Below are 24,803 nucleotides of genomic sequence, written 5' to 3' on the forward strand. Positions count from 1 at the left end.
TATATATAAAATATATTCAGCCTATGGACAAAGATGTTCCCTGTGTGTAAGTGATGCCACAAACTGTACTTTCTCAGCTGGTGCACTGGGAGTCCAGGGCCTTTGAGGTGAGCAGGACATACTAATTCTGTCTGGAGGCTTCAGGGTCCAACACTTCTCTCTTGGTTCATTACAAGATGCTAGGGCTTGGAATACTGGGGTCTGCTTTGTGGGATTCTTCCCCTTTGAGGACAGAGGGAAGTGATGCAGAAGAGTGGTGGCCCAGGGCCTCCAGGAAGCAAAATTTTGTCCCTCTGTAGGCTACCCCCAGAAAGAGTTAATGTGCAGGCATGTTTCAGGTGTTTGAAATGAATGAAGTTACAGTGGGGAGGAGAGGGCATTTTTGGGTGGAGAGAGCAGCCCTCTCTGTGAGCCAATGGCTAACGGCTTCTGACCCAACGCCCAGTTTGGGGGCTTATTTCATGAGCAAGAATTTGCTGGGATTTCTTCTTGAGAGGATTTGTCTTGGATGAAAAGTAGGGACTGGACCTCTAAGCTTGTTGGTGCCTCCCTGTCTGTGCTGTAGCAGGTAAAGTACTATCTGGTATCTTGCTTCTTTCAGGGGGAGTAGTGGGTTTTTCCCTCCCTGCCTACGCTGAAGGCATCCGTTCTGCCTGCATATGCAGTTCCCATTCACATAAGAACCATGTGTGACTCTGCTGGGTTTTGCACCGTGCACTGGGACTCAGCCCTAATGTTGAAATGAGATACATTGCTCATTTCTCTGCTCAGTTTTTGTGCAGTCCTTCTGTGTAGTCCTTCCTCTACCTTTCTTTTGGTGCAAAGGAGACCCAGAAGGTGTTAATAGCAGGGACCTGAAGTCTTCCTTTGTCACCACCACCCTGTTACGATAATCTCAGTCACTTTAAATAAGTTAAGGAAGCACTGCTGGTAGAGTAACTGTAGCAGCATGGGGCATCTCTAGGTTCAAACCTCACTGAAGCAATGAGATATTTGTTCAGGTGGCAAATCTTGCCAGAACCAGTTAATATTATAATCCCTCCACCTCAGTGTCTGCAGCAAGGACAGGGTAGCCAGATCCCTTGTCTGTTGTGCCCTGAGTATCTGAGAGCATGGCATCTAACAGTGCGTGGGCTAAGTAACTGCCATCAGGAAAGGGCTACAGTTCAGTGAACTGTCTTTCAGTGGAGCAGAGAAATAGAGCAGTACAGAGACAGAGCATGAGCTGCTGATGGCGAGATTAGGAGACATTGTGCTGGTGTCAGTGAGAAAGGGCTTGGTGGCTCTAGAGGTATCTGCATGCATTCTCTCTAACCTTCTCGAGGTAGAAACTCTGGAGTCAGCTCCAGTTCTTAAGTAAGGAATTTGCTGGCTGGGACTGGCTTGTGCTTTGGGTATACGTGCTCAGGTGTGTAAGCCACTTTCATGCATGCTTTTTGAGGTCTAGAAGGCAGCTGTTTCTCTGCTGTGGCTTGCTTGTTAGCCAGCCTCAGGCAGGGCTACAGGCCCTTTGCCTAGTATGGTGTCACTACCAAGATTTCCCTCTTGGCCCTACCGGTCTTGCTCCGTTTTCTAAGCACAGCCCTTTAATCTGGAGTCGTTGGACTGGACTGTTGCTCCCTGTTGCTCTGCTGACAGAGACAACTGTCTGTAGCTAATACCTTATCACTGTCAAGTGTATCCTGATAACATGGGATCAGAGCTACCTTTCTGATATCTAAAGTTAGGTATTAACAGTCTGTGGACTGGAGGAACATTCTGGATGTGACACACACACACACACACACACACACACAGAGTGGGCTGATCCTTGTAGTTACCGCTTGAGGTCTGGTCCGGGGGGACACAACACAACAGCTGGCCCTCCTGTCAGTGGAACACTGAATCTGAAGCCACAAAATGACTGTAGTGTGCTGCTAACTCCTAGCTGATGGATTTAGCGAGGGTCGCTCCTGCACAGCACAGCAAGTGCAGCCATGCAAAGAAGTGGTGTGGCTACTCCAGAGTGCTGCCTTTGTCTTTCCCACTCCATTGTACTCATTTACATGTTCAGTTTCACTCCATCCTGGCCCTGAGAACAGCTCTACTTCCTGTTGGTGACTGATTTGTCCATGGGTAGTAGGTAAGTTCTGCAGCTTTCAGAAGTTTTGCTTTTGGAGAGTCATGGGCACTCTTCCAGGTAGGCAGAGCTTTTGTCTGGCATATGTTAACTAAGTTAAGGCAATCCATCTACCACTGACAGTTTTCAGGATGGACTCGTACCTGATCCAAGTGAACGGCCCTGGAGATCATGCCCCTCTGCTGGATGTTCAGCTCAAGACCAATGGAAACAGCATGTCACTGGGGAAGGCGAAGGGCCGGAAGCCAAGATGGGCTGTCAGGGCTTCTGAAATGTCAAAGAAGACTTTCAATCCTGTCCGAGCCATTGTAGACAGCATGAAGGTGGAGCCCAACCCAAAGAAAGCTATGATTTCCTTGTCTTTAGGTAAGCACAGTGCTATTGCTGAAGACTCCGAGCAGTGGGGTGGGCTATGGGGGCTAGCAGATTGCAGGACTCTGAAGCACAAAGCTTGTGGAACCACACAGGGATATGGAAGGTTACCACACAGCTCTGTGCCTGCCACAGACCAGTGAGAACTTTTTTTCCCCATTGATTTTTTACTATTTTTCAATCTTTGAAAAGGAGACCCGACGGTCTTTGGAAATCTTCCCACAAATGATGAGGTCACACGGGCTGTGAAAGATGTTTTGGACACAGGACGTTACAATGGCTATGCTCCATCTGTTGGTAAGTTGACAGAGCTACTCCTATGAGAGTGGGATGAAGGTACATGTGAGGTCCTACCCTACAGCAAGTATGTAGAGCCTACAGATGTCCACAGTAGCACCCTGCAGCTGCTCTCACCAGTAGTCCCAGGAGCACACAAACATACATCCCCCAAGATGCCATTAGTGCCCTTTCCTGCACGATCTGTTTGAGAGGGCATCATATAAGTGCTTTCCCTGAAACACCAACAAGGTCCAGTGCCTCACAATAGCTGTGTTTGTTCCCCATGCCATTTGAGCTGGCAGGGTTTCAGGAATCCAGAAGGCCAAAGGACTGTGTCTCCCTGCCATGGACTGCAGCCAGTTTGCTTCTGGTATGCCCTGACCAGGACTCCCTTTGCATTCCTTGCCTTCGCAGAGAACATGAACCTTGTTTGCACTTAATGCAAACAGCATGTACAGAGCATAGATCACTCCTGCCTCACAGGACGCTCTCCACGTGGTGACAGTGAGGGACCTGGTACAGGGAGGGCTGCCCTTGTGCCACCACTGAACAGTGAAGGTCATGTAACAGCATTTGGCTTTCTGCTGGGGCGCAGCAGCTCCCTAACTACATTCTACCCATCTTCAGAGAGTTCCATGTTTGAGAGTTTCAAGAGACTTTCTTGCGTTTGACACACCTGGTCCAGACATGGGGCTGCATTGCACCTGGCCTGAGGCAGGATGGTCTCTGCCACCTTGGGACAATGTCACTAACAAATGGGCTTGCCCTGTCTAGACAGGCAGCTATGAGCCTTTTCCTGGCAAGAAAACTGAAATGTTCTGTAAAAGCCTGCCTGCCATGTTTTGTTCTTCTCTCCCCAGGCTACCAGTCCTGCCGGGAAGCAGTGGCTGCATATTACAACTGTCCAGAAGCACCACTGGAGGCCCAGGTACTGGTGCCCAGTTGAGGAATTCCCACTGCAGTGCAGGCAGGGTGCTGCTGTCTGTGTCTAGCCCATGCAGCATGGGGACCCTGCCCCAGCTCTGTCCTTCCCATGCCCAAATGTGGGACAGAAGGGTACCTCGTGGCCTTGTCCTACGCTGGCCTGCTGCTCCCATCCCTTGCCCTGGACACTTCTCTTTGGAGGAGGCTGAGCTCTCCAGTTGTTGGAGGTTCCCTGCCTTCAGTCAGGCTCCACACTAGTCTTTTTGGTTGAGAAGCTCTCCCCTGGCGGAGCCTGGGCACTCCTGTGTGGCTGGAAATCCTCAGAGTGTCTGTGCTTTCCACTCACTCCTGTGTGCTGTTTGCAGGATGTCATCTTAACAAGTGGCTGCAGCCAGGCAATAGAGCTTGCCTTGGCAGTGCTGGCTAACCCGGGCCAGAACATCCTGGTGCCACGGCCTGGCTTCTCCCTCTACAAGACTCTGGCACTATCTATGGGAATTGAAGTTAAACTTTACAACCTCTTGGTAAGTGGGGACAGGTCTGGAAAGGGCAGCTGTGACACCTCTGCCTCTCCTTTTTAAATAAAGAAATAAAAACACTTTCTCTGCTTGGGAAGTGAAACAAAAGAATAACCTTGTCTCTGACTGGGAAGTGGCTAAAGATGGACTGAGCACCCCTGGGCACCTTGTCGCACCTCTGTGTAGCATGTATGATTCTTCCACTGCGCTTCCCCTTTTCTTCCCTTCATTAGCCAGAGAAGTCCTGGGAAATTGATTTGAAGCACTTGGAGTCCCTGGTGGATGAGAAAACAGCTTGCCTGATTGTGAACAACCCATCAAACCCCTGTGGTTCTGTGTTCAGCAAGAGCCACCTCCAGAAGATCCTGGCAGGTGAGACTGCTTGCATGTAGCTGGAGTATGAATGCAGTCTAGCGTCTGCCCACAGTGCCTGTGCCTTGATCACTGTTTCTGCAGGGCTGTGGTGGTTGCCCTGCTATGTGACAGCACTGTAGGGAAGCAGTGCTGTGGTCCTGGGGGCAGCCTCTTTCTTCATGACTGACTGCAGACCATGAAGCAGGGCTTGCTCAGTGTGAAGGGTTTGCCTTATGTGGGCAAGAACATGTAGAGTGTGTCTTGGTCTTTCTCAAATGCCCTGTATGACTTGGACTGCTCATTTCCCCACTCTTGCTCCACAGGAGTGTGATCACAGGGAGCATTACAGCTCCTGAGCACTGGCCTGTCAGTGCAGGGGGCTGTACTACCTACACCTGCAGGTTAGAGCAGAAGTAGGCTCATCCAGGACAAGGTGCTCCAAGTGAACTCCTTGCTGTAGGCGGAAGATAGGACCTGCTGCCCCGGTACTAAGGGCTCTGAGGGAGCCCTGCCGGGCCCTGTAGGAAAGGGCAAGTCTCCTCTTATGGAGGATGCAGGATGACCAGGCTGAATGCCCTCTCTCCCACAGTGGCATCAAGACAGTGTGTTCCCATCCTTGCTGATGAAATCTATGGAGACATGGTGAGTGCCTATTGCAGTCCGTTGCATCCCTATGCTACCCGTCCTTTCTGATGCACTTTCCCTTCAGCCCGGGGCAGTGAGCTCTCAGGAGGTGAGCAACAGCTTCACTCCCCTGTACTGTGTGTGAGTCCACACCTGGAGCTCCCAGTCCTGTAAAGTGCAGTTCTGAGAGTACCTCTCATGTCCAGCTCCTTTTTCTCTTTCCAAATATTTCACTCCGATGTGAATGCACTTACAGTCTTCATACCCTTGAAGCTGGGAGCTTTCATCATCATTTCCTATCGCTTTACCACCTCCTTTCTTGTTGTGCCTTGTGCACAAGCCCCAGTTTTCCCAATGAGAGATGGGAACAACCCTAACAAAGCCTCCTGTCACAGGTGTTTGCTGACTGCAAATATGAACCCATTGCAACTCTCAGCACCAATGTGCCCATCTTGTCCTGTGGTGGCTTGGCAAAGCGATGGCTTGTCCCTGGCTGGCGGATGGGCTGGATCCTAATCCATGACAGGAGAGACATCTTCGGTAATGAGGTGAGAACTTCCAAGTGTCACTGTCATGGCAACAGACTTGCAGTGTATTCAGTGTGTGAATCACCAGGGCTTTGACTGATATAGGCATGTAATCCCCTTTTGCTGTCATGTGGGTTGCTCACTTGTTTTTCTGCACATGCTGGCTGCTCATGTCCATTCCTTAGTCCACCTGCTCCCATATATTGCCTTTTACCTGTCTTACTTGTTTCTGCTGCCTTCTCTCAAACAGCTCCACTGTGTACTGTTAGCATTGCATGGTTTATCCAGTATGTGGGGTCTGTGTGCTCTAATAATTTTTCCCTTAAAAGTGGGACCAAAGCACCATGCATTGTAGCCAGTGTGTTATCTATCGCTTCATCTGTGTTACAAGAGCAACCACCTACTGCAGTGCCCCTTCCACCTAGAGGGCTTTCGTCATGAGAAGAGAGAGAAGAGAGCAGCAACTGAGTGAACAGAAGAGCTAAAGTTGAATTCTCCTAACTGGCTTCAAAACTGTGGATTGTGGACCAAAACCTAATGCACATGCAAAGTGGCTTTTGGAGCAGCTCTGTCTCTATTTAGCAAGAATATTAGCTATATTCAAGCATGTTTTGAGTCTGATTAGGAAGATCAGAAGGATGTTTCCGCTGGCATTACAAATCCCAACTGGGGACCAGAGAATGACACTGTAAATAGTCTGCAGATACCCATAATGTAATCAAGCAAATATTCTTGAGTACTCTATATGCTTACTGAAGAGAACAACGTTAACAGCTATAGAAATGCAGACAACAGGCCTTGGAACTGTCTCTTTTCTTCAAAAAAGCACACTCTGAGTTGCAAATATCACCATGTTTCTTTCAGATCAGGGATGGCCTTCTTAGACTGAGTCAGAGGATCCTAGGACCATGTACAATTGTCCAAGGAGCACTGGAGCGTATCTTGCACCAGACGCCCCCTGAGTTCTACCACAACACCCTCAGCATCCTCAAGGTAAACAGGCTGTCACAGGACATCAGTTTGTTCATGTGTTGTTTGTGGTGGGGGAAATAAATCTCTCTAGCCTATCCTCATGGCAGGAATATTGGCTATGAAAAGTTTCAGGAAGCCCAGCCCTGCAGCTAGAGCTGTGACCTGAGTGGTAAGGCATTCAGCCCTGACTTGCTGAGCTCAGCTCGGTGTACTCAAGGCCATGATCACCCATGTTGTTTGCATTCCTTGCCCCTTTATTTGCCGTGGGCAAACCCGTTTATAGTCCTGATCCAGAGCTTGGCTTCCATTTGCTGATCAGCTTCCTGGAATTTCTCCTGTTCTTGAACTTTCTTCTTTCTGCTTTTCAGTCCAACGCTGACCTTTGTTATGCTGCCCTATCAGCTATCCCAGGCCTGCAGCCTGTCCGGCCTGCTGGAGCCATGTACCTCATGGTAAGTGAGGAGAGTGAAATGCCGTTTTCTGACCATCATTGGTCACCCTAAGTCTCTCTGCTGTAGCTGTCAATGGCTTCAGATTAGTGCTTAGCACCAGGTCCCCACTACCATGCATCTTCACATTGCCCAGAACAGTGGAAACATCCCTTGGTCATTTTAGAAGGCTACCGTATATTGTTTACTTCTCACACAGTAGAGGCTGGTACATTTAACCTGCTTGTACCTGTGGAGCACTCGGTGAATTGTATATTGCAAAACAATGTTGTTTTTATCTGGATTTGAAGCCAGCTGCCAATGAAAAGCCTCTATATCACAAATCAGGTTATCATACCTGCTGTTAAAGGTGTAGTCTTCCTCCCACATGGCTGTCTTCTGCCTATGCTGTTGCCTATTCTTCCGCCTTTTCATGTATGTTAATTTTTTTTTAACTCTATGGTGTAGTGAAATTTCCTTTCTAATCTCAACAAGCTCAACTTACATACTTAAGTCTCAGGTTTAGCACATCTTAATCTTTTTTTGGTCTCATAATGTTTTGTTTTTTTCCACAACTTTAAAAAAAAAAAAAAGGTGGATCCAGAAGTGGAAAATACTGCAATGTCAGTCTCACCCAAGTTCAATAGAAAAATCTATATCAGTAGACCTTGTTTCCAACCTTACCCAGAGCTACACAGGTCATTCTTTTTATGATGTTTGTGTAGAGGCATAGTTCTAAGACTCACCCATGCCTCTAGTACTCCTGCAGTATTTGAACACTTATTCCAAAAGAAATCACCTAGTAAAAATTTTTCTTCCACTGGCTCTTCCAGAACTTCTGCATGCAAATTATTTCTCAACTGCTTTTAATTTATAATATCTTAATGAGATGTCTACAATTATCTCTGGTTTAAAAACAAAAGGACAGGATCTCACCGTCCTTATTTGATAAGGGGACAGCCTCCTTCTTTCCTAATACAGAAGTAGTTATTGAACATTTCCTTTCTTCTTAGCATTCCAGACATTACCTTTTTTTAATCTTAAAACTCATTAATTTGTCTTCTATCTCTTTCTTACCTTACAGATTTCTTGGATGACAAAATTACTAATAGATATTGGATAGACTTTTCTCACACTTCTCTCTTATCTGGATTTATCCGTTCTCATTTCTAATGGGTTCCTGTACCTGTGTTATTCAGCTTTTGACTAAAGCTGCCCTTAACAGAAATGCCAGCTTAGGCAGTTTGGTTTACTTTTACTTTACTTATTAAAAAACCCCCAGTTTTCACTTATATATATTTGTTTGTGTCTTGCATTCCAGTCAGCCCAAATAATGAGCAAAAATCCCTGAGGGCAGGCAGCTGCACTTGGCTGGGAAACTGTTGGGCAATGTGGGTAAGCAGGGGACACTGCAGATAGTTTTGCCTTTGGTTGCCACGTTCCATCCCTCTGCTGCAGGTTGAAATTGAGATGGAGCATTTCCCTGAGTTTGAAAATGATGTGGAGTTCACTGAGCGGCTCATCTCGGAGCAGTCTGTGTTCTGCCTGCCGGCCTCAGTAAGTCTGACACTGAGAGTGCCATGGATGTGTGGGGCCTAATGACAGGGATAGAAGCAAATAGCAAACTGCAGCCCTAAGTTCTGGGGACAGTTTGTAAATTCTGTATGCAATGTCCATGGTCTGTCATGCTCTAAGTGCAGTGTGTAAGGATGGGGACTGGAGATATCTGGCTTACTAACAGCCCTTGGTCAAGCTCTCAGGATCTTCGCAGCTCCAAATTTGCTCTGTATTTCTGATGTTGGCAGAGCTGTATCCCTGGAACGAATGTACCCCCATACCTCCTTGCTGAAGCCACTCCCTCAGAGACTCAGGACTGTTCCCACCCATCTTCCTTTGTATGCCCCATTTACAGTCTCCCAAGCCTCTAGGCACCGGGCATAATTCTCAGCCTGTAGTCTGTCCCTCTGCCTATCTCCTTCCTACTCCACTTTCTACACTGAATCCAGACAGGCCCCAGACATTCTCCAGCCTTATCCTTCCCTAAGCCTTTGAGGAGGAGGGAGGCATCCCTAGCTCCTTCCAGACCATTCCCTAGGTCTTACACAGTCCATGCAGTCCTTTGGTCTGTGACCCCTACAGCATTATGTCTGCACTGAGAAGTTCCCCAGATGGAGCTGGGAGACCTATTTGAAATGGAACAACCAGTCTAAGAGAGCAAGAGCCTGGCCTTACTGTCCTCAGTCAGTGTCCTACACTGACCATTTTCATTTGTTATGACACAACATGTGGCCCCAAGGCAGGGCACTGAGACACCAGCATTATCCCAGATAATCTGCCAGTTTTATCCTTTATCATTTCAGTGCTTTGAGTACCCAAATTTCTTCCGTGTGGTGATCACTGTACCTGAGATGATGATCTTGGAGGCCTGCAGTCGCATCCAGGAGTTCTGCGAGATGCACTACCAGGGTGCTGAGGGGGCCCAGGATTTGGAGTGTGACAAGTAGCCACAGCCAGCCTCCTGCCTCTGCCTGGCTAGATCTTGTGTGAAGCAGCAGGCAGGGCTGTGTCCGGCCAGCCCCACAACCCCCTGCCTGTAGGCAGCTGCTGTCCTGCTGCTTCACTTTTTTTTTTTTTTTTTTGCTTCACAGACCCCCTAAGCACCATGGAAAGAAGCAGACACTTCTCTCTCTTCCACTGCAGCTCCCACACCCTCTGGCATCTGGTGTCTGTGGTCTCCATATACTCAGTATCTGCACCCCACAGTGGTCTGTGCTGCCCATGAACAAGCTGCAGGCAGGGGCATGTGGCTGATCCTGCACCAGGACCCGCAGCCTATGGCCCTGTGTGGCCAGTAGCTCCCGTGCTGCCTGCACTCCCACTCTGGGGCAGGAGATGGTCGTGGTCTCAGAGGACAAGAGACATTCACCCACCTCTCACCTGTCTTAACTTAGGAGGTCAGAGCTCTTTATACCAAGCCCTTTGTGCAACAAAGGGAGTAAGTTATTTTGACTTTTTCTTTTTTATTAATAAATGTTTTGAGATGGCAGGCCCCATGGTGTGCTCCTACTTGCTTGGCTGGTGGTACCCCATGCTCACCTCTGTCCCTACAGCTGTCCGGCTGGGGCCTGCCCAGCCATCAGCAGGGGCACAGGAAGAGCCCTTTGCACCTCAGTTGTGCTCAGCAGATAGTCAGGGCAGGATGGGCCCAGCAAGCCTGGCATAGGCTGGAGCCAGCCACCCTATCCCAGTGACACCAGAGGCTCCCTGCAGTGGCTGGACCTCTCCTCGCAGACAGCCCCACCTGCCACTGTGGGTTGGCCCTTACGGCTCCCTGCCAGCAGAGCAGTGGGTACTGGTGTGTGGGCAGTGCCAGGTGCCAATTCCCAGCTGTTCAAGGCTGAGGTAGCTGAGTGTTTCCTGCCACAGCAGTGAAGGAGAGGGTGGTACCCCTGTGAAATGCTTGCATTGTGTGTGTGTGATGTGCCACCTTGCCCAGGTTGCTGATGACTGAGTGCGTAAGTCCCATAAAGTGAGAAGGAACTGGTGGCCAGGTGCCCGCTTGTTCCATGGAAAGAGGGGGCAGTGCCTGTGCAGTCACAAGAAGGTAATGCCCATCATACTGGCTGCTGTAGTCAGGGTCCTGGGGAGACATTTCTCTTCACAGAGCAGCGATATGCAGAATGCCTCATGCTGTCACCTCCAGCTCTGTTCACCTGTCTTGCTGCAGAGGTGAGACCCACAGGTTGATCCTGCCTCCCCTTCCGTGGGAAAAGTGAGCTAGCTCTGCATTGTGTGCTCCCAGACCTCATGCCAGGCTCTGTGGACATCTGATTGCCTTCTCCTGTCCTGTCCAGGACAAAATCTGGGTACCAGTACTCCATTAGAGGGAAGGTGTCTTTTTGAGGAAAATACTATATGAAAAGGTACACATCAGCTGAATGTCCAGGCTTCATCCTTTCCTTTCAAACAAAGCAATCCTAGAACAAAAAGAGAATCATGCTGGGGCTGTGAGTTAATGATACGACACTTAGGAGATCTGGGGCCTTTAGACCTCAAAATAAAACCAAATAACCCGAGCTGCTTAAGACAAAGATTGATAAATGATTAATAGGATGATGTGCAAAGGGTCTGTTGGGCCAGGTGGACTTTACAGCTCATTGTTGCTGCATTGTTATGCTGTTATTACTAATGAATAGGTCTCATTGTTTAGAGAAAGCTGCTCCTTTCAAATCCCTCTCCCTTCGTGGACACCTTTCCCTTAAAAAACCCTCCAGAGATTTCTGTTAACATGCAAATAACCTACAGTGATTAACAACGTTCTGTTTCCTCTGAGCCCAATGTCATTTGACCAGCAGCCAGAGACATACGCATGTAAATACCTCACAAATCTCAAGACACTTAGATCTGTCAAGGCCACTTCCTCTATTGCCATCTTTTGCAAACATACCACTGCCATTTGACCACACCTAAGTTTTCCCTGTTGTGATAGCAAACTAACGTTAAAACACAAATACGATGGAATCATTCTCCAGGCATCATAATCACAGATGCTTTGCTTCACGATGTGGGTGTAGCTCGTAGCACTCTGCCAGCCATACAAACAAGCCTAAGCTGGCATCTGGAGGTTCTTTGTGCCAACGAAGGCCCCTTCAGCAGAGAGACCAAGGAGAAAACTAAAACAAATATCTCAAGCTTCTCTTCCTCAGATACCCAGACAAGATTGGCAGTGCTTTGGTAGAATCCTCTCAGTGCTTTTATGGCTAACGCATAGCCATACTCCCTGTCTTAGCTGGTGAGCATGAGCTTTATTTCCTGGGTCAGGCTTACAATGTGCTTCTGCTCTTTGCTGCACTGTCTGGGCTGGTCATGTTTAGGAGGAAGATGACCTCAAACAGAGACCTAGGCACTAAGACAACCTAGTGCTTTTCTTGGAAAAGGAAAGAACTTCTCAGCTCTTGGGCAGATGAAGAAATGAAATGAAATGTTCACATCCTCAGCTTCCAAAGAGTCTGGCAGCAGAGCCCAGCCAAGCAAACTGTGGCACTGCAGGTGGGTTGGGCTCAATCACACCTGCCAGCAGTGAAGCCATCAGCTCTTCCAGGTGCCTTAAGATTGTGGATGCAGCCCAGGCCCTGGCCCTTATCTCATTCACTGTCTCCTCCAGCAGCCCTTACTGCCCCTGCATGGGACCGCTGTCTGGAACAGTCGCTGAGTGCCTCCCACCATAGGCCTATGGCCCTTGGCTATGAGAGCCTGCCTGGACTAACCTGCCATGCACCAGCATGCAGACACCATGGACGCCTGCATCCAGAGGGGTCTGCCCTGGGCAGTTGCACAGAGGCAGCAGGGAGGCCCTGGCAAACCACGGTGCAGCCTGCTGGGGAGCTCGGGTGAGACTTGAGCATCACTTGGGAGGGGGATGGGGAACAGGATCCCCGGGGGAAGGTGGTCTTGTGAAGCTTGTTTGTGCATGAGGGTTGGCACGTAACCTCATTTGTCCAGGCTGTACAGGCTTCTTGAGTCACTGTCCCCTGTAGCCTCACCAGAGCAAACCAGTGCTGTCAATGCATCTGAACCACTTATTTCATGAATGCCTGACAGAAGTCAACTGGAAGTTCAATTTTGTGCCCTTTGCTACAAGAATGATACTGAGTTGCTGGAACACATTCAGAGAAAAGCAATGAAACTGGTGAAGGGACTGGAAAACAAGACTTATGAGGAGTGGCTGAGGGAACTGAGGCTGTTTAGTCTGGAAAAGAGGAGGCTGAGGAGAGGCTGAGCAGAGAACTCATTGCTGTCTACAACTATCTGAAAGGAGGTTGTTGTGAGGTGGATGTTGGTGTCTTTTCTCTGATGACAAGTGATAGGACACAAGGAATTAGCCTTCAGTTGTGCCAGAGGAGGTTTAGATTGGATGTCAAAAAGAATTTCTTCATGGAAAGAGATGTTGGGCGTTGGAACAGGCTGCCCAGGGAGGTGGTGGAGTCACCATCCCTGGAGGTACTTAAGGGATGTGTGGATGTGGCACTTAAGGACATGGTTTAGTTGTAGACTTGGTAGTGTTAGGTGCTGGTTGGACTTGATGATCTTATGGGTCTTTTCCAACCTAAATGGTTCTATGATTTTACGAAGTAGCTGCTGCTAGCACAGACTTTTCTGCACTCTTCTGTGAACTAGGCGTGCCTCAGCTGTACTTATTGCTGTTGTTCCTCTCAACTCTAGACTAGCTGTTCTACTCCAAGTTACAGTGCATGTGCTGATTCTGGTTTTAGATAGTCCATATACATAAAAAAAAAAAAAAAGGCATAAGATGACCAGTGAAATGAATCCAACAGCCTAATATTTTTTTTTTCTTACTGTGTCTTTTCTGTGAGTTGGTGGTAAAGTATTATGTGACCTCATTCTTATGACCTTATTTATATAAGCTTCATTCTTCCTCTCCTGTTTTCCCATTCCTCCTCCCCTTTAGATATTTGAGTGCTATAGAACAGTGAAGTCAATACATGAGTCTTGCCACTGCAGTATTTTGTAAAGTGTGGAAACATGGTCTAGTAAGGTTCTTCCTGGGTTACTGATCTCTATTTCCTGCTCTTGAACAGGCAGGACTAGGGCAGAACTGTCTTATCTGTCCAAGCCTGGTAGGATAACTTTTTATGTCATTACACAAGAAAATTAAAAAGCAGATAAAAATAAAATCAGTTAACAGATAAGAGTAAGGAGAAAATAGTAACGCTAGCTCAAGTAACCTCAAAGGTAGGTGATAGTGGAGACATGGCAGTCCATACAGGAAATGGAGTAATGTAACACAAATATGGCCATGATGTTTATTTACTAATGCAAAAAAAAAAAAAGGGCAATAAAATAGAGGAGTGACAACTCCTGGTACTTGTCATAAAGTTGGGGAGACTTATAAACTGCTACAGATTAGCACTAATGAATTGAGCATATATATTCAAGGGATGCATTGCTTATGAAGGGTAGAAGAACAAGTGAAAGTCATATTACAAGTAATGCTGGTAATGTAAAATACAACTGCTCGTCTCAAAATATCTTTGTAGAGGAATTAAAAGAAGGCATTACAGAAGGGGTCTTGTTGCCCCTGTGTGATTACATACGCAGATCTCCGTGGTATTAGAATAATAAATACAGTGAAAGACTGTGTGATTATAAAAGACTTCTAGCTTCTCAGCTAGAGACTGGAAAACCAATATTATTAATAATGATAAGAATATTTTTTCTTGATGTGAGTGGGAGATTTGGTCACTGAATTAGTTGTTGAGTTAATAAGAAGCAACACTAGAAATTGGTTTGGCAAGCAGTCATTATCTCGCAGAAGAGTCATAGAAAGTAACCTGCAATCACATGAACTCAGATTGAATCAGTTTAAATAATAAAGAGAGAAACAAAGATCAGGAGAAATGAGGAGCACAAATACTAGCCTGTGGATGACAGTGAAGAGTCTAAGAAAGTTACAAGCTTTCATCTTCAACTCTATAGTCTGGAAACACTCAGCAGTGCTGATTTCATGATACTTGCTAACGGTTTGTGATCTACCTGAATGTTTTCTGTAGTTCCAAACCACTACATCCTCAGTAGCAACATACATTTGTTCAATTTTCTTTATAGCTGTAGAACTAGGGCAGAATGGTTCAACTCAAAACTATGTTCTGTTGCCTGAAGGTTCGGTATGTTTCATTATGACTTTCCTGCTACCTACCACACATCACCTCTAGCTCTTAATGGCTGCATCTATAGCCTGCTTGTCTTTGCTTTGCATGCTGGAATCTTCAAGTCTGCGTATATTTTTGCACAGGGTTTTGCTCCTTTCTTGAGTAGTTCAGCTGTCCACCTATTTGGATGCATCTCTGAGGCAAGAGCTATTTCCTTCAAGTCTTGCCACTTCCGTTTGAAATCACAAAATCACAGAGTAATTTTGGTTTAAAGGAACCTCTGGAAATTTATGGTCCGACCCCCTATTTACAGGAGAGTTGAATACAGCAGGTTGTTCAGGACCTTGTCCAGATGAATTTTTATCTTCCAGAATGGAGTTCCTACAGCCTATCTGGTTTCCTGTTCCAGGGCTTGGCTACCCTTATTGTGAAAAACTTTCTCCTCATATTGAGCCTCTCATCTTCTGCCTATACACCTCTTAGAGCTGTCTCCAGCCTCTTTGTGCCCTCCTGTTAGGCAGTGTCAAACAGCAATAACATCTTCCTGTTGTCTTGTTCCAGCTGAACAGATTCCACCCTCCCAGGCTCTTATGCATCTTGTGCACCTCCTCCAACCACTTCTGTGGCCTTTTCTGGGCTCACTCCACTACATCAATGTCTGTCTTTTCCTGAACCCAGTATTCCAAATTCAGTCTTCCCTAACAGAGGGGAAGCCATCCCTCTCTTTGGTATTGTCTGTAAACTTCCTGAGAGTGCACTCTGACCTATTGCCCACGTCAATGACCAAAATACGAAATAGTATATGCATATCTCTTTAATCTGGAAAGTTGTACCTACTCCACGGCGATATATAAACACTATATTTAGCAGAGGTATTAATTCCTACTATTGCTGCTTGATTTTTGTGAAAAAGATATTTTTATCTTCTTACCATTTTGTTTTGTGCAGGGAGACTCAGGATTTTGTTGTTGTTGTTGTTAAAGTATTCTGTGCTCCACTGTTTCATTTTTCTTTTTGACTCCTTTCCTATGGTGAAAGTGGAAAAAAATAGTTTCTTCTTCTTCTGAAGAACATTTTAACCTATTCCTATGCGTAAGCTCAGGTTTTGTTTCCACACATGTAAAGGTTTTCAGACGGAAATTCAGTTACCCAGTGTATCTATAGTGTATTTTCCACATGTGCATAATTTCTAGCTATTGGCTTTGTGTGTTAATCGAAAGCAACCATAGTGACTGCATAAAGCATCCCTGCCAAATAGAGCTCTTTGAAAAAGCCAGAGAGTTCTGCTCTGCTCTGCTCCCTTCAGCCCTATGAAAATGACAAACAATTTAAGTAGTCTTTTTTTTTTTTTGACAATTACTTGCAAGTTTCTCTTCTGCAAGGAGCAAGGCTTTCCTTGTGCATTTCAAAACACTAAAATACAGCAGTACTCAAAATACAGTGATCAGCATAGAAGGGTTTGCACGGCTCTTGTGTGAGTGGCCACATTGCAGCTTTCTGTCATGCTCAGTCCAGCAGATCCCTAAACCTTGTCTGTCCTCTACAGCCTTAATGGTGCCAGCTAGGAAACACCTGAACTCCCTCTGCTTTGAGAGGGAGATCTCTTTCACCAGTGTGTAATCACTGCATAGATTCATACATCGGCTCCTGATTTCATACTTCAGGGATGCAAGAAATGTGAGTCACCTCATCACATGCATCATAAATCTGCCTTTCCAACAGGAAGGTAAACAGAAGTACCTGTGCATCAGACCTTGTGTTTGAGAATCTAAATGCGTCTCCAAGGTCAAAGTTGTGATCTGAGCCAGACAGGATGTTCTAAGAGAGCAAACTTCCCTTCAAATTTTAGAAGAGAATGCCCCTCTCATCTGTTCCCAGAATCCTGTCAGTGAATAATTATTGATGTCTCTAAAGGAGGGTGCTCTCAAGGACAGGGCTCTTGAGACAGAGGCATTCCTATATTGAAGAGGGAAGAAAGGTACAGAATGTATGAAGGCCTTTGTCAGTCTGAGTCTCCTTGTGCGTTACACAGGTGTGTGACACACAGCTTCAGGGTTAATGTTCCTCCTCTGATTTAGTCACAATGATTCCTTTTGCAATTGGTGCAAGGAGACAGAGACTCCAGCAGCATTCCCATGAGCTGATTTAGATCTCAACGTGGTATAAGACAAATTGTGTTCTACAGGGCATGTGAAAGCTGTATCGCAATGAAGACTGTGAATAGGGAGATATGGCTCACTGTCTCTCCTGATACAAAATGATGGTATTACCAAATATAGTTGTAATATGCCAGATCATGCCTTTGACATTACTCCTCAGTCTCTTCCCATTGCTGCTGCCCTGGGTCGGTTGTGCCAGTGTGTGCATGCACACTGTGCATTGCTCTCTTCTTCAGTGAACATGAAATGGCTCACAGGGCTCACTAGTCTCTGAGTCCTTAGAAAACACTTTTAATCAAGGAACAGGGTAGAAAACAGAAATCTGGTCAGCCGTTGCGTGGGATGCAAGGAAGGCATTCAAGGCCAAGTGGCACTGGGCTAATTGCCGTCAAGCACATGATGACTACTGCCACATGTTTCTGCTTTGCTTCATCTGTCACTTAAAGCTTATCAGTCAGACATACAGGGAGAGGCATGTCCATTGTTCAAGAGCCAGAGGATTCCTACTTCACTTTCCACAATGTGCAGGTCTCTTGGGGGGCAGTGTGCTAGAAGAGTGTGCCTTCCCAAGCCTTGTCTCCAAAGAGGAGTACGTTTTTCCCCTCTGTAAAACTGCTCATGACACAGAAGCTGCCGTCTGGAAAGTTCAGCCAAGCAGCTCGTACTTGGGCTCTGTGCAACTGAAAAAGTCTGTGGAACCCTGTGACTAGAGGACTGTACAGCAGTGCTCAGTGGCTGTCACAAAGCCTGAATACTGGTGCCAAAGGACCAGCATGTCCTGGGCAAACGATATACAGGTGGAACGGGATTTCCATATATCTTTGTTCATGCAAGCGTTGGCAGGGAGAAATTAGGCTTCAGGAAGAGCTATTCAGTGGTGTGACCATACAAACCAGCTTTGTAACTCTTACTGACATAGAGATAAATCAATCCTACAGGTGGTGTCCGTGGAGGGCATAGGAACACATAACTGAAATCCAGGCTGCACAGAACGCTGCTTGGTTCTCTCCACAGGGCTCTACCTGGACCACTGCCAGCTCCTCACCTTGTTTCCCAACCTGGGGTTAGCAGGGCTTGACCATCTGTGTTTGTAATGCAGCAAGTGAAAGGGAACATGACCTTCCCCTTTCAGGGTGTCCCTCCTGCTGAAGGGCCCAGATTTCTTGCTTTTGCTGTCTCTTACACTTTACTAGTCCTAAAAGCAGCACGGTGAGATCCCCCGGGGCACAGGATGGCATCAGGAGGTCAACACCTCACCAGAAGGTGTGACAGAAATGATGACACTTAGAATAGGAATAGCCCAAAGGGACTGTCTCTTCATAGTTGCAGAATACCACGCGTTTCCCTTGAGTCCAATTCTGCCCTTCTTCACCACCTTGTCTGTCACAGCAGTGAATCAGTGAAGCATTTCCGGCAGTGAATCATTAATAGGACAAGTCCTGCTGATCCTCCCACAGCTTCTCTATTCAGACAATTTTCAGCCCTCAGAGTAACTCAAGCAGAGCACAGGCAGAAAGGAGTCTATAAGACTGTATGAGACGCTGCATCTACTAGCAACGTGGCACACAGACAGAGCATTAGTGGGCAAATACGCCCTACCAGCGCTCCTGGTGGGCAAGACAGTCCTCCCTGCAACAAGGTTTGCTGTTCATCTTTCATTCTGACACTCCACAGACATCCCCCTTCCTCTTTTTAAGAACAGCAGGCTCTTTCACGGCCTGCAAAGGGTCTCAACAAAATCAATTCTCAGTTGCCTTTGTGAATTTCCTGGCCCTTCTCACTTACTAGTAGTGTTTGGTCATTCGTGCCCCTTCAAGAAACTGCCATTCTCATGCTTTGCCGCTAGTGGAGGGTGGAGCTTTCTAATTTAAAGCAGGTCAAAGTAGGCGGGCACGGTAGTCAGAGCTCGGACATAAATGAAAGGTACAAGAAGGTGCAAGCACAGATACAGGTAACAGTTGAGTACATTAGTGTATAAGAGATCCTGGTGTGAAAGGCTAAGTGCCTGTACATGAATGCACAGGTGTTTGTAAGGCTGCCTGGAGGAGTACATACCACAGCAGTGTACGTGCAGGAGGGAAGCCTTGCTTGAAGCAGGTCTGGTGGTGCTTCAAGAGGACATGTTGAGGTGAGATTTTCCAACTATTTCTTGGTAGCTGCTGTGGATATTCTGGTGCCCAGGATTGTATTTTCTGCTTGTGCTCACCAGCCTGAACTGGGGATAACTTTTGAAAAGTGCTATAGACATACGGCTGTCATTAAAATGCTATATGTTTCCTTGGGCAGACAGAAGCTGTTGGTCTGGCTTAGAGGGTATTTCCTGCTTCTCCAGACTGTCTTCTCCATATTTCCCACTAGTTTCAGTCATGTCATGTGTTCTCTGAATTGGCAAATGCTGCTTCTAACTCTGCAGAAGCTAACCAGGCCAACTGAGGATGGATATGATAAAACAATGAGCAAGCATCACTGCCACCAAAGACTCATGTCAGGGGCTTTTTGGGTACCCAATACTCTTTGCTACACCAGTGCAGGTCTGGAGAGCTCCCCCATACTTGTATGGTAGAGCGCCAAGCCACAGTCTGCATGATGTGAAGTATATTGCGCTGTACTGTCAGCTCCCTCAGACATGCACAGGTGCACCAACCCTGTAATTTGGAGACATGCCACCCATACTCACAGTGTATTTGGTGGGTATGTGTCCCTGGGGCTGCTTGCTGCTTTCTCTAACTCTCGCTCTTTGCTAGGATCAAGCTTTCCCAAGGTCTCTGTGTGTTTCCACAAAAGCTGTGGTAGTTGCACATGGATGGCTAGCGAAACTCCACCACACCACTCTCTCGCTTCCACTCCTCAAAGGAACTGGGGGAGAAAATATGATGAAAAATGGCTCGAGGGTTGAGATAAGGACAGGAAGATCACTCACCAATTACTGTCATGGGCAAAACAGATTCAATATAGGGAGATTAAAGTAATTTATTACCTCTTACTAACAGACTAGAGCAGTGAAAAACTAAATGCAAACTAAAAGCACCTTCCCTCCTGTCCACCCTCTTCTACCTCCTCCCCTCGATTGGTGCAGGGGAATGGGGGCTGCAGTCAGTCCATAATGCTTCACCTCCACTGCTCCTTCATGGTCACTCTCTGCCCCTGTTCCATGTGGGGTCCCTCCCATAGGACGCCGTCCTTCCTGAATTGATCCTGTGTGGGCTTCCCACAGGCAGCAGCTCTTCAGGAACTGCCCCAATATGGGTCCCCCACATGCAGCAGCTCCCCCCAGATCACATGCTCCTTTCTGGACTCCTCTCCACAGGCTGCAGCGTGGAGATTTGCTCTGCCATGGTATCCCGTGGGCTGCAGGGGGACAGCCTGCTCCACCTCGGGCTTCTCCACAGGCTGCTGGGGAACTTATGCCCCAGCACCTGGAGCACCTCCTGCCCTCCTTCTGCACTGACTTGGGTGTCTGCACAATTGTTTCTCTCTACATTTTCTCACTCCTCTCTCCCAGCTGCTGTTGTGCAGCAGGGTTTTTTTTTTTGTTTTTGTTTTTTTCCCCCCTTCTTAATTGTGCTCTCACAGAGGTGCAACCAGCATCGCTCATTGGCTCAGTTCTGGGCAGTGGTGGGTCCCTTTTTGAGCCAGCTGGAGCTGGCTCTTATCTAGCGTGGGACACCTTCTGGACTCCTCACAGAGGCCACCCCTGCAGACCCCCCAGTACCTAAAACCTGACACGTAAGTGAAATACAAAAGCTTACAACTCTGTTTTGTTTGTTTGTTAGGGAGGGGTTGTTTTTTTTATTAGCTGCACAATGCAGGCAGATTCCAGTTCTTTGTCCTCTCTTGCATGTACTATAGGAAGACCGAACATGATGACACTGGATTTTGTCTTTTTCAGTAGTTTCTGTTCTTCATCCTTGACACATTGTGATTCTTCCTTTTTGTTCTGCTCTCGGTTAAATCCTGGCTCGTCTTGCTGCAGCTGACAGTAACAGTGTGCCTTTTTTGTACTGCAGTTGAGCTTTTCTCAGTCATTTGTGGCTATCTGCTCTGCAGCTCTGTGAGGGCTTTCATATTTCACTTTTGCAATGAGAAGTGAACCAATTCACTCTGCTTGTGACTCTGGATGTTTGCTGTAGGGGGAAAAAAAAGTGGTTAACCTTAAGACCTTAGTTTAGAACCATCCCAGCTGCCATGAGCAAGAGATGTTGCAGTGAAAAATAAGTGCATTCAATTAGTATTTTTTCATATTAGGAAATGTCTGATAGAACTTCTACCTCTCTTTACTGCTCCTCTATTCCACATCACCAGACACTCCTAGTTTGTTTCAGTTTTTCTCCTCTCCCTTTGGGGCAGACTGGTCAGGGCACAAATCATTACTGCTGCTTGTATGCATGAAGAAATTCCCTGTTGAGTCAGTTGCCTCACATGAGGCTGTTCCTCAGGCAAACAACAACAGCAGTCACATGGATGGTCGGCATGCTTTGTGAAATCTACAACATCCAGCTGTCCTACCCTGGTTTTACTGAACGTAAAAGTATACCCTTGCTTCCCAACAAAACCAAACCCATTCTTTTTTACTCAGACTATTCACATGTAGATTTTCAGAGAAATAATGATTTCTGTGGCTTTATATCTCCCTGGGTGTCTTAAGGCCAGTGTTCATGCCTGCTCAACATCTTTTTCTGAATTAAGATTGCCTGGCTGCAGTCCAGGAACTTTGCTGGGCGTTAGAATAAAGATGTTAATGGTGCCAGATGGAAGTGATATCACAAAGTTCATTTGGAAGCCAGGACTTTTGGTAAACACTACTGTATTTATTTGCACGGAAGAAGCTAATATATGACTTACTTTTACAATGGTCTTTGTTAGCAGCTGTTACTAGGCTTGGTCCAAATGTCTATCCAAATCAGCTTCTTGTCAGAACTGAACTCTACAGGGCATCTGTATAACCAAAAAAAATCAGTGGGCTTCTTGTCCGGGAGACAAGAAGTACGTGGTCCTTCACTAAATGCACAGCCTCATCCCTGCAAGGCATTACTGAAATAATATTCAAGTTGTGGTAGCACATATTGGCAATACCCAATCCAATGGATAAAACTCATTATTGTCCTGTCTCTGAGAAATGGTAATTGCTGCCCTATGAACTCAAATATCAGACAGAGTGTGTAGCAGGTAGATAAGATAAACAAGAAAAATTATGCATATATATGCTAGAGGGAGAGATGACTATGATTTCTAGTTGGTTATCAGCAATGACTACACCTGGAAATATAAGTATCGGTGCTACAGTAACTGAAGTCATGGGAGGAGGCAGTTCCTCAGCTCCCCACCTCCATGGAAATTACTCTGAAGGCTTCAATGCAAAGGGAAATTGAGGCAGGGCATAAGGAGGAGGTTAGAGAAATTCTGACTGGGAACATTCACACATTGTAATGGACCCAGAAGACAAGGTAGTGAGCACATGTCGGGGGAAAGCAGTGTCTGCCTTGTGGCCTGCTAGGGCACACTTCAGACCTCTGCTACTTTAGTAGGGAGGAAGCTGGTCTGCATGGGCATGGCTGCCTGAGCTCAGTGCAATGGTGGGCTGCACACAAATGTTGTACACAGCAAGCTGTCAGGAGCTGGGCTCCAGCACTGCCCTGTGCAGGCTGGCCTCCAGCTTGCCCTGGAGGCCTGTCTCTCTCTCCCTCTATGTGATCTGGCTGTGGAAGGATATCTTGTGTTGTGGTTTTCAGTGTCATGGTAGTGTGGCAACTTTCCAAATCCCTGAGCCTGCAGTGGGATTGGTAGGAGCATAACTCACCACAAGTGCCTTCTTCATGACCCTGTGATGCTGATCTTCCTCTGTCTGTCTCTGCAGGTCCCTTGCAACCATGATGAAATCTAGATGGGTGCAAGTACTCCTGAGTCTGGCAGTTCTGTCCTTCCTGATCCACTTCCTAACCTGCAGCAATGCTCCCATGGAAGAAAAGCCTTCTCCAGTCCACATCCTCATTCTCTCCTCCTGGCGGTCAGGATCTTCCTTCACTGGACAGATCTTCAGCCAGCACCCCAGTGTCTTCTACCTGATGGAGCCTGCATGGCATGTGTGGGTTGCTATGTACCAGAACAGTGCCAAAGTCTTACAGATGGCAGTGCGGGACCTAGTCAGGTCGGTCTTTCTGTGTGACATGTCTGTGTTTGATGTCTACATGTCTACCCAGAAGAAAAAGTCTGATTTATTTAAGTGGGAGACAAGCCGAGCCTTGTGTTCCCCCCCTGCCTGCGACTCATTCAGTCGCAATGACATAATCACTGCAGGAAATTGTAGGACAGTCTGTGGCAAGTACCCATTCAGTAAGGTGGAGGAAGCCTGTAAAACCTACAGCCATGTTGCCATCAAGGAGGTTCGGTTCTTTGACCTGAAAGTCCTCTACTCCCTTTTCACTGATCCATCCCTGAACCTCAAAGTCATTCACTTGGTCCGAGATCCTCGAGCTGTGTTCAGGTCCCGAGAGAATACAGTGGTAGACCTGAAACGTGACAGTGACATTGTTCTGGGGTCCCAGAAGATGGAGGGAGAAATGGGACCCTACAATACTATGCAAGAAATCTGCAAAAGCCATGTTGAGATTTACAAGGCAGGCAGGCAGGCTATTCCCAGCTTCCTGAAAGACCGTTACCTGCTGGTTCGTTATGAAGACATTGTCAGAGATCCACTAGCAAAGGCTGCTCAGATGTACAGGTTTGCAGAACTCCATTTCACACCAGAACTTCAGAAATGGGTGCACAACATTACCCATGGGAAGGGGCAAGGAGGAAATGCCTTTGAGATTGGATCCAGAGATGCGCTGAGCGTATCCGAGGCCTGGAGGAAGACCCTTCCCTTCCAGAAAATAGAAAAAGTACAAAATGCATGCAAGGACGCGATGGACTTACTGGGCTACCGGCTAGTTCATTCTGAAGAAGAACAGAAAAACCTGTCGCTGGATCTTTTGTTTGGCCAGAACTCCTCTGAGTAACAAATTCAGAAAGCAGAAAAGCTGCTCGTTGTACCTCCTCTCTGAAGGCTGCAGGATGGAGAACTGTTTACCACTGGAAAAAGAGGGCAGAGGGGCATCTGTGTGTGTGATGAGTGGCACAGGAGCCCTGACTGCACTCATGGCAGCTTTCCCAGCAGCACAAGCTCACTCTCCAAGGCCACAACACAGGATGGAATAATGCAAGTCTGTTTTCCAAATTAAGTCCAAGGTATATGCAAAAGAGGAAGTATGTGTGTTGGGAGCAGACTTCCGAAGGAGTGGGACCAGATATCAGAGCTTGATCTCCCACAGGCTGCAGCTAAGTACTAGTGAAACCACAGGGAGCAACTGCACTGTAGAGGAAGAGGAGACATAAACAGAAGCTGAATAAAGAGAACATTCTTTGTCATGCTGCCACTCACGACATACAATGCCAAAAGAAGCACAAGGGTAACCAGACGTTGTTTTCTGGGAAGATCCTTTTTTCAGAATGGCTAAGTTTTCAAGTTCAGTCTTTCTTTTGTTCCATTCCTGTGCCTGAGCGTCCAGCACTGGTGGTAATGTTGGCAAAATGTCTGTGTTCACTTACTATGGAATAGGAAATTTGAATAAACCATCTATAGCTGAAAGTGAAAATTCTTAGGTTTTTGTATAGGAATCCATTACTGGGACTATGTCAATCCATTTATTTTTCAGCTGAAATAATTCTGTATCCAGCTTTCACAACTAGGGACAGTTCTTGCCCTGGGAGTTCTCACAGCCCACATGTGTGACTGAGAAGAATTCATGCTAATGTTGAGACTGTAAAGACAAGGTAAGGACACAGATTCCATTGGTATAAATACTGGAACTGACAACATAG

General features: G+C 46.9%; 2 protein-coding genes and 1 long non-coding RNA gene across 7 annotated transcripts; 2 read left to right on the forward strand and 1 right to left on the reverse strand.

Moving 5' to 3' along the window:
- Positions 1-409: 409 nt before the first annotated feature.
- Positions 410-10,166, forward strand: TAT (tyrosine aminotransferase). Of its 3 annotated transcripts, XM_083794938.1 has the most exons (13): positions 487-568; positions 2,054-2,122; positions 2,243-2,485; positions 2,684-2,788; positions 3,631-3,698; positions 4,060-4,218; positions 4,446-4,584; positions 5,156-5,208; positions 5,586-5,738; positions 6,582-6,710; positions 7,058-7,141; positions 8,576-8,674; positions 9,478-10,166. In XM_083794938.1, the coding sequence occupies exons 3-13, from the start codon at positions 2,251-2,253 to the stop codon at positions 9,619-9,621; spliced, it is 1,368 nt and encodes a 455-aa protein (XP_083651064.1). In that variant the 5' UTR covers positions 487-568; positions 2,054-2,122; positions 2,243-2,250; the 3' UTR covers positions 9,622-10,166. The 3 variants fall into 3 exon arrangements, with proteins under 3 accessions (XP_083651063.1, XP_083651065.1, XP_083651064.1); XM_083794937.1 differs by lacking the exon at positions 2,054-2,122 and having other exon boundaries at positions 410-568; XM_083794939.1 differs by lacking the exon at positions 2,054-2,122 and having other exon boundaries at positions 423-568; positions 2,250-2,485.
- On the reverse strand, positions 8,789-12,074 carry LOC310879936. The gene is made up of 2 exons (XR_014571265.1): positions 11,945-12,074; positions 8,789-11,094 (listed from the first exon to the last, which is right to left on the reverse strand). It is a non-coding gene; the product is annotated as an uncharacterized lncRNA (long non-coding RNA).
- A 25-nt stretch (positions 12,075-12,099) lies between these two features.
- Positions 12,100-24,577, forward strand: CHST4 (carbohydrate sulfotransferase 4). Of its 3 annotated transcripts, none has more exons than XM_083794934.1 (2): positions 12,100-12,507; positions 22,801-24,577. In XM_083794934.1, the coding sequence occupies exons 1-2, from the start codon at positions 12,236-12,238 to the stop codon at positions 23,939-23,941; spliced, it is 1,413 nt and encodes a 470-aa protein (XP_083651060.1). In that variant the 5' UTR covers positions 12,100-12,235; the 3' UTR covers positions 23,942-24,577. The 3 variants fall into 3 exon arrangements, with proteins under 3 accessions (XP_083651060.1, XP_083651061.1, XP_083651062.1); XM_083794935.1 differs by lacking the exon at positions 12,100-12,507 and adding an exon at positions 18,791-19,074; XM_083794936.1 differs by lacking the exon at positions 12,100-12,507 and adding an exon at positions 20,479-20,672.
- The last annotated feature ends 226 nt before the right edge of the window (positions 24,578-24,803 follow it).

The sequence above is a fragment of the Anser anser genome (genome assembly GCF_964211835.1).
Source record: "Anser anser genome assembly, chromosome: 11".
NCBI lineage: Eukaryota > Metazoa > Chordata > Aves > Anseriformes > Anatidae > Anser > Anser anser.

Excerpts from the sequence above, each read along its gene's own strand:
- TAT (XM_083794937.1), top strand. The coding sequence starts at position 2,251 with ATGGACTCGTACCTGATCCAAGTGAACGGCCCTGGAGATCATGCCCCT. Across the intron at positions 2,789-3,630 it reads TGGCTATGCTCCATCTGTTG|GCTACCAGTCCTGCCGGGAA; the intron begins GTAAGTTGACAG and ends TTCTCTCCCCAG. Across the intron at positions 4,219-4,445 it reads TTAAACTTTACAACCTCTTG|CCAGAGAAGTCCTGGGAAAT; the intron begins GTAAGTGGGGAC and ends TCCCTTCATTAG.
- CHST4 (XM_083794934.1), top strand. The coding sequence starts at position 12,236 with ATGCAGCCCAGGCCCTGGCCCTTATCTCATTCACTGTCTCCTCCAGCA. Across the intron at positions 12,508-22,800 it reads CAGCCTGCTGGGGAGCTCGG|GTCCCTTGCAACCATGATGA; the intron begins GTGAGACTTGAG and ends CTGTCTCTGCAG.